Raw genomic sequence first — 13,625 nt, 5'->3', positions numbered from 1 at the left:
ATTCATTCATTCATTCATCCATTTCCCTGAGGCAGTTGGGGTTAAGTGACTTGCCCAGGGTCCACAGCTAGGAAGTGTTAAGTGTCTGAGGTCAGATTTGAACTCAAGTCCTCCTGATTTCAGGGTCACACAGCTAGTGTGTGTGTGTGTGTGTGTGTGTGTGTAAGTGGTACTCTACCCACTGCGCCACCTAGCTGCCCCTGAGTCATGTTTTTAAATAATGCTGCATTTCAATTAGAAATTAGTGAAAATAATGATTCCCATCCCACCCCAGAATATACCCATAGACTCTAGGATGAGAATATCTGTCCTCAAGGTAGGTAGTACAGTAGAGTCTGAGATTTGGAATCAGGAAGATATAAATTTAAATTCATATTTGAATTCTTCCTCAAACACTCTCTCAGCCTCAATTTCCTCACCTGTAAAATGAGGATGATAATAACATTTGCCTCGCAGATTTGCTGGGAGAATCAAATGAGATCACACACCTGAAATACTATGTAAAATTTAAAATGCCATTGAAATGCTAGGGACTATTGTTATTAACAGTTTTATCTCCTATTATAAGTTCCTTTCATTACAAATGATTGCTAAGATGTAAAATCAATTCAGCAAGTGTTGATTAAGTGACCACTAGCTTTTAGGCATCACCCTTAGGCCTAGGGATATAAGGACAATCATAAAAACATTCCCTGACTTCAAAGAGCTGACAATCTACAGGATAACTAATTCAGTATTTTTTTCCCCACGGCATCTTAGATCACTTATTTTCAATGAGACAGGGATGGAACAGGGTGATTGAAATAATCTCATTTTACAAATGATGATAATGAAGGCCCAAAGAACAATTAACCCAGGCTTGGTACATGCCAATACTCATGAAATTCCCAATCCTTCTCCTTTTCCATCTTGCTTACAGAGAGCATGCCTCACGCAGGCTGGATTAGAGCTACCACATTATGATCCTCCTCATGTATTAGTAGTTTTCTCAGTTTCTTGAAGCAGTTTTCTCCTTTTACACTTGACCTGGACACCAAACACTGTCCCCAGATGTGGCAATTAATAGGGTTCCTAAAAATCCTTTCTGAGTTTGGAAGGAACATGGCTAGATCCCTAACACTAAGTCCTGGTCAAATGAGTTCCCTGAACTTAAGTAGAACACTTATTGTACCAGACTTCAAGTCCTAAATAAATCTATAACTCAGAAGTCATTTCTTCTGATCTCTTCTAAATCATCTTTAAGGAAAATGAGACCCAAAGTTCAACAGCTGGAAAATGACAAAAGCCGGCATTGGAACCCATTCCCATACTGCTCCCAAACATCAACAGGAATGCCCTACAAGGGTTTGTCCACAAACTACCATCACCATTTCAGCCCTAACATCCTAGAGAACATAGTCAAAATGGCAGAACGCTTCCGTATAACAGATTGGACAAAATTTTAGACACAAACCAACCCATAAAAAAAAGAAAGAAAGAAAACAAAACAAAATAAAACAAAGCTAGGGGTTTTGACAGCTGGGATATAAGCAATGGAATTAGATGGCCAAACCAATCCCAGGGAACTATATTCAGACAAGAATCAAATTTCTGTGGTTTTAACCACAAAACCTCTGGAGAGCCTATGTGACCTGACGACTCTACAACTTACTGGACACAATGAGAAGCCAAAGAATATTATCTAGTAGGAAAAAATATGAGATGGGGAATATTTGGCTTTTTATTCTCTTGGTGCCTTTCAATCACCTTTAAACAACCCCACCTTCTCTCCCAAAAAATAGTATTTGGCATTGATAGAATATAGTTACTAAGAGCAAAAATAGCACCATTTTTAATCTGGACTCTTATTTCCTCTCATGGGGAAATTCCCAGTGAGGGAATTGCCTCCACCAATGCAGATCATTAGATGGACTCATCTATGCTTTCCAATTGCCTAAAGCGAAGTGAATTGTCCAGGGACACAAAATCAAAATGAGGACTTGAATGTAGTTCTTTCTAATTATGAGGAAAGGCTCTCTCCACTAAGCCAAACTGGATCTCATTATATTCTGCCACTTGCTAGCTTTATGACCTTATAGCAGTCACTTATGCGCTCCTTGCCTCAGTTTCCTCATTTGTCAAAAAGAAGGGGGATATCTCTGAGTCATGATCAAGACTGAAGGTCCTCAGTGATTTTACCTCTCTGAGTCTATTTCTGCTTTTATAAAAAGAGAGGTTTGGTTCAAATGATCTCTAAGTTTACTTTGCACCTCTGTGATCTCAATCTATATCCAAGGATTATATTATACAGGCCCTTATGTCTATTAACTCATTTGGGTTTCATAAAACCCTATAAGGTGAGAAATATATTTATTTTCATTTCCATTCTTATATTTGAACAAACTGAGGGTGAAGAGGATGAGTGATTTTCCCAGAATCATATATCTAGCGCATGTAGGAGATAGGATTCAAACCCAGTTTTTCCTTACTCCAAATCCAGCACTCCATGTATTAGAAGCAAATACTTGAAACACTCTGAATGCTGCCACATCATGGTGGTCTCTTCTATCATTCTTTACAATATCCCAAATTCTGGGAGCCCTTTCTTTCAACTGGTTTTAAAGTATTATACTTCTTGGAAACCCTTAGGGATTAATCCATGATCATTTCTTGTCAAGCCATTTGAGAGCATTCCCTAAGGGACTAAAAGGAAGCTAGTTAAATATAGATTAGGGAATGGGAGAAGAATATGAATTTTCAAAAACTCTGATTTTTTCAAGCCGGGTGCTCTTTCAATGCAAATCACGACCATTCTATGATTTAGGATTGGAGGACCTTAAAACTTGGCTGGGAAGGACTTCAGAGGTAATATAGTAGTCCCTTCCATATTTGACTTTTCCCAATGTGTTTCAATATATCAATCAGTGTAAGAAATGAAATGAGAATTTTGGGGAGTTTTATAGAAGCTGCAAACACATGAAGGTGAGGAACAACACAGAAAAAGTCCAGAAATCCATAAACCTATACAATTGTATAATATTGACATATTTTATCTTTTAATTGCATAATAATTCCAATTTCTCTGGTATAAAGGGAGGGCCAAACATTTTTATGTGGACATGAGAGCACTGCAGCTCCCACCTCCCCAACATAAAAGGGATAACTGTGTATCTAGAAGTTCTCAATTTATAGCTCAAGAACTCTTCCGAGAGAGAGTGTCAGATCTGGGATTTGAACCCGTATCCTATGACTCTATGTTTAGAATGCTTTCTATTACTATTGGCCATGTTTTTCCATAGAACCTACAGTAGGGATCTGCCTAGAATACCACGCACTTTTTCTTTTGTTCATTTTTTCTCTTGGAAGATAATTAACCCTCCAGGATTTCAACCAATCCCTAGTCTTTCCTTCCTGCCATCTGATCTTTTTACCTCCTTTGTTAAGCCTTTAGGATTTTTAAAAGTTCTTGTTATTCCAGAGTTAGCCTGGGTAACATAGTCTACCAGCTTAAATCTTCCATATTTTTAATTCTGAAATGGCGGATTATTATGATTCAAAGCCACGGAAAGTTATTAGGGAATAAGAATATTGAGAAGTGAAGGAAATGGTAGAAAATTCAGTTGTCACAGTAGATCAGGGGAGAAATTTAGGGCCAGGAAAATCTTTCCTGGTCTCCTACTGATATATTGCTTCAGCAGCTTCATCTCCTACCAATGTTCTGGTCAAGAGTTCTTTTGGATGATGTGAACACACCACACTGACCAATCCATCAAAGCAATTATTCACTGTGACAGCTACTGTGAATTGACCCAGATTGTAGACATCAAACTAGTTCAGAAAAGACATTTGGGGAGAGAGGTCAGCATAGGAAAAATGAGAGATGGGAACACCAAACTGGATATTTTAATGTTGTAGTTCGAAAAACCAGTCATTTTTTAAGAAACTGGATTCAATGGTGCTGGGAGAGAGTACAAGAGCTGGAATCAGGAAAACCTACATTCAAATTCACTTCTTCAGATATTACTAGCTACCATGAACCTGAGCAAGCCACGGAACTTCTGTCTGCCTCAGTTTCCTCCATCCACCTCCCAGGGATGTTATCAGGATCACATGGAATATTAATTGTAAAGTGCTTTGCATAGAGCCTGACACATAGTAAGTACTATCTAAATGTTATTTAATAATGATCATCATGATGATAATTATTATTATTTTAATACCTGTAATTTGCCAAGGACCCTTTCAGGTGGCTAGGGTACATGTGCAAAATAAACAAATCACTTCCCCAAAATACCAGTTCCCTCTGTGAGGGGGTCTATATTCTACTTTGGGCAGAGTAAGAACTTGTGCATTGATTGATATAAGAATAAAATGTAATTTGGGAAGGGAGAGATCACTAGCAAATGAAAGTACCAGGGCCCAGGCTTTATCATAAAGGCAGAACCTTCAAAAGAATTAGAGAACCATTGGGACACACCTTCCACTCCTCTGGATGTTCACATAAGGACTTGATTCTACTATGGCACTTAGAGACCTCTAGACTAAATGATCTCTAAGGTTTCTTCTTGGGTAGTTAGGTGGCTCAGTGGATAGAGTGCTCAACATGGAGTCAGGCATTAATTCATTAGTTTTTCTTTACAATATCCAATTAATTAGTTCATTAGTTAAGATCTGGCCTCTGACACTTACTAGCTGTGTGATCTTGGGCAAATCACTTCATTCCTCTCAGCTACTTAATTTCAAAAAAAATGCAAGTCCATTTGAAAATTCTATGAATTTGAGATCATAAATATTGGTGTGGAAAGGGACCTCAGAGACCCACTAGTTATATCTTCAAGAGTAATAGATGAAGTCGAGACTCAGAAAGGTCGAGTGAAAATTACAATCAACTATTAAAAATATTGTGTTTTTTTTTTTTTTTTTTTTCCTGAAAGCATGCTAAAACTGAAAGAGTAGCATTCAGGGTCATTTTAAAAACGTGGTCTTAACTTTTATTTCCCCTTTCACTGCTAGAGTTTAGTCCCAATAGGTAGAACTGAAGCCCATGCCATGACAAGGACAAATGTTTAATAAGAATCTACCTTGAGGATGAAATCATTTCAGCTTGGCTAGACAGAGTGTAATTATCCCCATTTTGTAAATTCTATAATTAGCCCAGTTTCTTAGAAGGAAAATTCAAATGCAACTCTAAGAATGTAACATATGCATTTCTAATAATATTCAGTTGGAGTGATTTTTATTTGATATGTCATCACTCTGTTATTCTTGACATTGAAGTGGATGAGGATGGCATAGGGGTGAAAAATAGCAGCAGCCATGACTTGCTGACATGGGCAGTTTTAGGGCAGGGATTCTTAACTTTTAATGTGTCGTGAACCCCTTCCACAATAGGGAAATGCCTATGGACCCTTTCTTAGAAAAAAAGATGCTTTTACATGCATAAAATAAAATTCATAGGGTTACAAAAAACTATTTTTCTATTGAAATATATTTATCTTTTTTTAAGTTCACTGTACCCCAGGGTAAAACCTCCTGCCTTAGGGTATATTCATAAACACAAAGCAAGGTCACCAACCTCATCATCTCTAGTGAGAAAATGGAAATCAGAGAAAGAAAGATATGGAATGGCTTAGCAAACAATTAGCTGATCATTTTATGTGCTAAAGTGGCTTAATAAAGATTGTAATTAGTTAAAAGCACCTCAAATTTATTTCAAGGCATTGCTCTTTTAAACAGGGTTATGAACTTAATCTCTAAACAACAAATAGGATGGCTCTGACTTTACAAATATCTCTGGTCTTTGTTTATTTTTGAAGGGCCATCTCCTCAGAGTTAAAAGTAGGGCAGGACCACTGGGGCTTTACCCTAAGGCACACTTTCTCCTCTTGGTGTGGCCCCCTAAATGGAAATATTTCCCTCCCTGCTAACATATCACTTCTCATCTGAACTCTTCCAACAGTCTTCTAATTAATCTTCCTGACTTGTCGCTTCCCATTCTGCTCCATTCTTCTCTAAGTACAAAAGGGATTTTTCTAAAGCTTAAGTATGACCATATCATTCCCATCCTTTCTAATAAACTTCCTATTGCCTACAGGATCAAATATATCAAATTTTTGTTATTTAAATCTTTTCATAATCTGTTCCCTTGTATATTTCCTTACTCTCTTCCACATATAATCCATTTACAGTAGACAGATCCCCAGATATGCTGCTCTATTTCTTATCTCCATGCTCTTGGAGTGAACACTCCATATCCTTGCAATGCTCTTCACACTTAGGCACATCTCTTAATTCCCCCGCCTTCTTGCACAACTCACCTACTCTGAGTCCTTTCCTGGTTCTTTCAATTGTAGTTCCTTCCCTTTGAGATTGCCTTCCCTCTATTGTGTGTTTATATACATATATGAGCATTCACATACTTACATATGCATATGTTTACAGTGTGTTGTATTTTATATGTACACATGGATATTATGAGTATTCATATGTGTATATATTTATGCACATATATTTGTTTATTTACAATACTTGTGTAAATATATAGAGAGGTCTACATGAGTATACAGGTATGTATATGCATAATACATACACATCTACATGTGTGTTATGTGTGTATAATCTAGATATAGATTTTGATAGAGAGCTACACACATATATACACACATCTTTCTATCTATCCATCATATCTAATTCCTCATCTGTTTTCTTCCCCATTAGAATGTAACCTTTTTAAAGGATGAAGACTGCTTTTGTCCTTTCTGTTTCCTTAAAATCCAGCAAAGAGCAGAGTCTGGTACATGCTGACGGAGCCATAGAAATAGCTAGTTATTGCTTTACATGCCCAGGGAAGCCATCTTAGTGAATTATGAATCTGAAAGAGCCAGCCACTCAATGATATGTATTCGAGGTTTCCACTATGACTTAATATCATCCTGAGAACCCTCCCACCATGAACCTTCCACCACTGTCAGATTACAACATGTAGCCTTCTGCTGTGCTATTTATATATTTTTATTTATATTAATTTTTATAACCATTTATATTAATAACCCAGAAGAGTCAGCTCTTCACCTTGTCCTGAAAGGCTGACACATTTGGTATTGATCATGGATAAACGAATATCAGGAGGGTCTTATGTGACATCAGAGTTGGTCCCCACCAAGTCTAACAGACTCCTCTATGCCTTTTCCGAGGCTCTAACACACAAATAAATACAGAAGTGATCTGCTCATTACCTAAGCAATGGCCTGGAGGGACAGAGGAAAGTAAATCTAGAAAAAGGTAATTACACAGCTAAGTTCCACTCCTAACCTTCCCCTTCCAGGCCATCCCTTCGGCATCTTTTCAGCAATGATTTCACATTAAAGGTCAGACACTTTTCAGAGAGGTCATTTCATTTAAACATTTAAGCATTTTCCTTTAAGAAAAAAAAAGAAAGTGTTTTTTCTAAGAACATTCAATTTACATCTTCTTGACTTTGAGATAATGGATGGAAGTGTAAGGATCCAACAAATGGCTAGATACTGAAGCAGAAAATGTCTTTCCTTTTGAAGGAACAATACTAATTACAAGCATGTACACACACACACACACACACACACACACCCCATGCACACATGTCCAAAAAGTCAGTGACTTACGGCAGGGTGTCCAGCACAGTAGGTGTAGCTGGCATGGGACTGGTAGTGCAAGCTTGCTCTTGGAAAGGTATAGCTGTTCCAAGCAGGTTGGCTGCTGTTCCACTGGGAGCTGAAGCCGGGACTCATGGTCACTCTGGATTTACTGTTTTGGTATGTTCTCACCGTGGAGCTAGACTATCAAGAAAAAAGAAATAGCATGTCAAAAGAATTCTAGCCATCCGCAGTCCAACTGGACTCAGCAATATGAACTCCTGGAGCAATCGTTAGCATTTCTATTGGGCTAAAATCTATGGTTTGCAAAGCACTTTTTATACATTACCTCATTTGAGCCCCGCAACACCCCTAGGAAATAGGTGGCATTTATGCCCATTTTATAGAAGAAACTGAGTCTGTGAGAGTTTTAACTAACTTGGCTATACAGCTAAGAGTCAGAAGCAAGATTGAAATCCAGACCTTCCAGCTCTCTACTCAATCCCTCTACCTACTGTTCCACCTGGATACCTTGATCCAGCTGTGATCATCTTTCCTAGGATTTTTAAGAAAAGGGGGATATTTGCTGGGTAAAAAGAGAACATCACATCTTTCTGTCTGGAGTGAGTCCGGATCACAAAGTGCCAGGACTAATTGAAATGGATAGGATCGCAAACAGTTTTCTCCAGTTTCAACACAATTCCATCGGCTAAAAATGAGATATGGTTTAGTGATGCCTGTAAAGGTGACATTTTCAATTATAGGAGCGTTCTTGCTTCCTTCTCCCTTCTGTGCAAATTGACTATTGCTTTCCCTAGAATGCAATAACCAAAAAATGGAAGAGTTGGCTAGGATAAGATTAAGGAACATAGTGGACTGATGGGGTCTGGTTGCTCTCCTGAAAATGAGGATTTCAAATTGTCTGAACCCTTTTCTTCTCCTTAAAAGGATGTGCAGAAAACAGAAGAAGGCCCAAAGTGCCTAATATCCCCCTTCTCTGCTTTCTTTTTTTCCATACTGTTTCTATAAAATGGGGATAATAATGGCATCTTCATCAAAATGTGGTCAAAATGATCAAATGAGGCAAGATATGGAAAGTAATTTTCAATCTTAAAATGGCTTGTAAATGTTAGCTATCACCATCATTACCACCATGACCACAACTGCCTTCATCATCATCATCACTATCATCACCACCATCACCACCATCATCACCACTATCATCATCGTTGTCGTCATCAACATTATTTATATGAAAGCAAGGCTAAGAAATACCACTCCTATACTGCTAAGATTATTCCATTATTTATTCTTTGCTTAAGGAAGCATAAAGAAGAACAGAGGGATGGCGAGGCTTGATTGTGCTTGCTCAGTATCTTTTTGCTGAAATATCTACAGTACAGACTGATATTGTTTTAGAAGAAAGCACTTGTCAGTGTCTCCTGGGAAAAGAACTGTTTTGTCAAATAGATAACACTTCAAATTAGTTCTGTTTCAAAGGCTGAGTGTCCCAAAAACTCAATTAGGAAAAAAAAATAGTTGATGCCATTGTCATTAGCATGAGTGGGGAAGGGGAAATGGGCATTGATGCATTAGGTTAGAATTGGAGGTATTGAACAACTTCAAAAAGGTAATATTAGAATACAGTTTGAGTACTCTATGGAAATTAAAAGAAAAATAACTCCTTTATTCAGGGATATTTCATTTCTAAAACATTTACTAAGTATGTACTTATAATTTCTAAAACATTTACTAAGGATGTATGACAGGTGAGACTGAAATTTTGTGCCGGATTCTGGGAACATAAACATCAAAACAAGACAGCAAGAGGAGGGGAAGAAGAGAAGAAGGAGGAGGAAGAAAAGAAGGAAGAGGAAGAGAAGACAGAGAGAAGAATGAGAAAAGAAAAGCAAAGAAGGAAACAAAGAAGAAAATGAAGAAGAAGAGAAAAAGGAGGAGGAGGAGAAAAAGAGAGAAGAAAAGGAGAATTGAAATGAATTTTGTTTCTAAGGCTGAAGAAAGAGGAGAAAAAGAAAGGCCACTTAGTGAACAAGGTGAAAATGAAAGAAAATAAGTTCTTTTACTCATTACACATTTTCTGAATTTTAATTAAAATCTCTACTGGGCCCGGCCTTATCGGAAATTTGAAATGTAAATTAAAGACAGAAGAAGGAGCAGAAGATAGTAGAGTGACAAAAATGGGACAAAGGAAAAAAAGAGAAATAAGGGTGGAAAAGAGAAAATACCTTCAGGGTATAAGTGGCCAAGCTTTTTAGGGAAAAGAGAAGTAACCTCTTTTACATGATGGACAACTAGATTTTGTTAAAAGACTCAAGTAAAGACAGAAATATGGTACAGCAAACCCATGAGAGAGTACAAATTGAAAATATTAAAGATATTTTATGGATAACCTTAAGATGAACATACACCAGAGGCTAATGATCTGAAGGCACATATATTTCTTAGGAGATACAAATTCTTAGAAATGCTCACTGAAATAGAATAGCAATGCTTCTCCATGAGAGTTGTAACATTTGGGTATGCTGTGCACTATAATTAATGTATATCATGCTTGCAATTAATTATGGGTGATAGACACAGTAGCTGTACTCTAACTCACTGTTTGCTTTGCTTTCGTTGCTTCTGTACATTCTATAATCGTGTTTCTGTTGTGACTTTAGTCACCTAAACATGCCAGTTTGGTTTTTATTCTCTTGAACTCTACCTGGGAAGAGGCTATATTTTTGGAAACATTTTTAAAGTTCCAAGTTAACTAATGTATACATAGAAAGAGAGATAGTCCAATGTCCTAACTAGGGCACTAGGTTTGGAATCAGAAAGACCTGAATTCAAATTCTACCATAGGTACATATTAATGGTGGGAGCCCAAGTAATTCATGAACTCTCTGATCCCCCATTTTGTCATTTAAAAACAAACCAAAAAAGGATTACTGTAGCCTCTTTATCACATGTTATGGTGAGGATCAAATGCATTAATAAAATACTTTGCATACCTTACTAGACTACATAAATGTCAGCTATTGTTATTGTTATTATAGAAAATTTTTATATTACAGATTTTATAGAAAATGTTATATTATAGAAAATAATTCTTTTTATCTTGTTTAAAGTTAGTCTAGAGACAAGGAACTATGTCGATATTATTCTTTTGCATTTAATTTTTGAAGCGTATTTCTGAGTGATTGCAATTTTTAGTTGAATAAAAGTATTGGTTTGGGAGTGCTCTCTTTGCAAGTTCCCTGAAATTATCATCATTCTCATCCTCTCCATCCTCATCAATATGGACTTGTGATTTCCTTAGTATAGAGAACTCCTAGGGAAGACAATCCCCTTGATCAATGTAGATCTCCAGGTTTTCTGCATTTTATTGTCTTAGTGAGCTTCCTAGAGCACTGAAAGGTTAAATGACTTCCCAAAGTTACCTAGCTAGTATGTGTCAGAAGTGGGGCTTAAATCTAGTTCTTCTGGTTTTGAGACTAGTTCTCTATTATGTCCCTCTACTTCCTTATTCATATTGTTGTTACTATTACCAGTATATTTGTATGTTTAATGGAGGTGAAAAATGGAACCAGGGCAAGTTGCTATTTTGATATTATTCTTTTGTGTCTTCTTCAGCAGACTCCTACCCAGGGGATTAAGATGAGTGATTTTATATAACTGAATGTTAGTATGGGCATGCAGGCTTAGCTTCTGAAGACTCATTGAAAGCATCCTAAGGACAACTCCCACAGTAAACAGGATGACAAGCATGATATGCACTTTTTCCTTTTCACACACAGTTTGGATTTCTTTGGATTCTCAGGGATGTTGTGACATTTGCATTTATAGTATAATTATTTGTTTGTTATGTGTTCGTTTGGAAAGAGTCATAAATCTCTCATGCTTGCCATATCACAGAATCACAGAATTTGAAAGTTAGAAGGGATCTCAAGAGCTAGTTAATATAACCATCTCCAGTAGATAATCAACCAATCAATCAACAATAGACCAGAAACTACAATATAATAGGATTTTGAAATATAAACATAATGAATGAAATAATCCCTATTTTCAGGAAACAAACATGCACATAAAGAGAAAATAATATTTGAATAGCAAGTGAGTAAATGAAAAGCAAATGAATTAAATAAATTCAAGGAAATTTGATTGAGTTTCATATCAAAGTCATCTACCTTATTGCTTAAAAGTCTCCAAGGAGAAGAAACCCAGTACTATTTTAGGTACTCTAACACATTTTGAACAGCTCCCATAAATAGGGTACACTGCACTGATGGTGCAGTGTAAAGAGTGCTGGCCCTCAAGTCAGGAGGACTTGAGTTCAAATCCAGCCCCATTCACTTAATACTTCCTAGCTATGTGATCTTGGAAAAGTCCCTTAACCCCAATTGCCTCAGGGAAAAAAAGGAGATTTTTAGTGACAACAGCCATCATCTGATTTTTTTCTACTTTTATTAACTTCTCCTGATTCTGAGGTTATGGGTCAAACAGAACAGATCTAATTTGTCTTTAAAGTAAGAGCCTTTAAAATATTTAAGTATAGCTTTCTCCTCCTTTTCTTTCTTTTCTTTTTCTCCCTAGTTCCTTCAACCCATTATCATCTAATGGATCCTCAAGGCCCTCCCGCATCCCCATTATCTTCCTCTGGATACTTTCCTAAAATGAACATTAGAATTTCCTTAAGTCTAATGAGGGCTGTGTGGAATGGGATGATTTCTCCCTACTCCTAGAAATGATGCATGTTTTATTTAATGTAGCCTAACATGGTGCTCCCTTTTTTGACTGCCAAATTACAGTTATCTCATATTGAACTTGTAGTTGACTAGATCCCCAGGGGAAAGAAATGCTATCTCATCAAACATTGGTCATTTTATACTTGCAAAGCTCTTTGTACATAGATTCAAGACTTTGTATTTGTACCCTAATTTTATCCTATTCTAATTGGTACACTGAATTTTATCTTATTCTAAGAAAAATATCAACCCACAATTCTGGCATTTCTAGATTCCTTTGGATCCTGACTCAATGAATTTGTCATCCTTCCCAGCATCATGCCCCCTGAAAGTGCAATAACCATGTCACTTATGGCTTTGTTCAGATCAATGATAAAAATGTTTACCAGTGCACAGATCCATGGGACACTGTGATATGATTAACATGATTAACAATAGACTATCAGTGATGACTCTGTGAATCTAATCACCTTACCAGTTTTGAAATCTTCTTAATTGTATTATTGTCCAGTCCTTAACCTCTCTATCCTCTTCCTAAAAATACTATGAGAAGATAGGTAGAACCAAGATAACAAAGAAAAAGCAGGGACTCCCCTGATCTCTCCCATAGTCTCCTGTAAATACATTTAAAATAATGCCTCAAAACAAATTTGGAAGTGGAAGAATCCACAAATAACCATTTTAAAGCCTGAGACAACTTAGAAAGTCAGCAAGAAAATTCTGTCACATAAGGCTGGGAATGGTGCTCCATTCCCAGTTCTAGTAGAGATCATACTCCAGAAAAATAAGAGCAGGTCTTAGGAGCCACTAAATCAGAAGTGGCAGCAGCAGCAGCTTCCAGAGCTTGTTAAGGGTGTCAGACAATTGAAGAGAAAGAAATTATAAGGGGTCATGCTGTTGGTTCTAGTGGCAGGACTTTGTCACACTGCCCATGCCAAAATCTGGGTTGCAGTCCTAGGTGGTAGTTCTGGAGTTAGGAGGAGCACAAATACACCAGAGCTGGTATCTTCAAGGAAACAGAGACACCAGTCACAGTTAAAGGACAGAAAAGAGTGCATATGTTTCCTTAGTAGAGTAAACACAACTTTCCTTAGATCATATCACTTTGGAAGAACTGAAAACTTATAGGCACCCCGGAACTAGCTCTAAAATCCTGAAACTTGGAAAGTACACCTTCCAACTTAGAAGCAAAGTCTTAATTTAGCAAAAAGTTAAAAGTCAAGAAATAAACCAGAAAAAATTTTGAGCAAACAAGAGAAAAATTCTGGCAAACAAAAGAAAGTTA

The 13,625-nt window shown here is 37.0% G+C and overlaps 1 protein-coding gene across 8 annotated transcripts in view; it reads right to left on the bottom strand.

The window, feature by feature from the left end:
* Positions 1 to 13,625, bottom strand: part of RBMS3 (RNA binding motif single stranded interacting protein 3) — a 1,441,154-nt gene that overhangs the window by 788,460 nt on the left and 639,069 nt on the right. For all 8 annotated transcript variants that reach the window (XM_031938176.1, XM_031938175.1, XM_031938179.1 and 5 more), the window contains one exon: positions 7,620 to 7,793. In XM_031938176.1, coding sequence (XP_031794036.1) covers positions 7,620 to 7,793 — 174 coding nt within the window. The remainder of the gene's footprint in view (positions 1 to 7,619; positions 7,794 to 13,625) is intronic.

The sequence above is a fragment of the Sarcophilus harrisii genome, chromosome 5 (assembly GCF_902635505.1).
Source record: "Sarcophilus harrisii chromosome 5, mSarHar1.11, whole genome shotgun sequence".
In the NCBI taxonomy this organism is placed as follows: Eukaryota; Metazoa; Chordata; class Mammalia; order Dasyuromorphia; family Dasyuridae; genus Sarcophilus; species Sarcophilus harrisii.
This window is presented reverse-complemented; position numbering and strand designations above follow the sequence as displayed.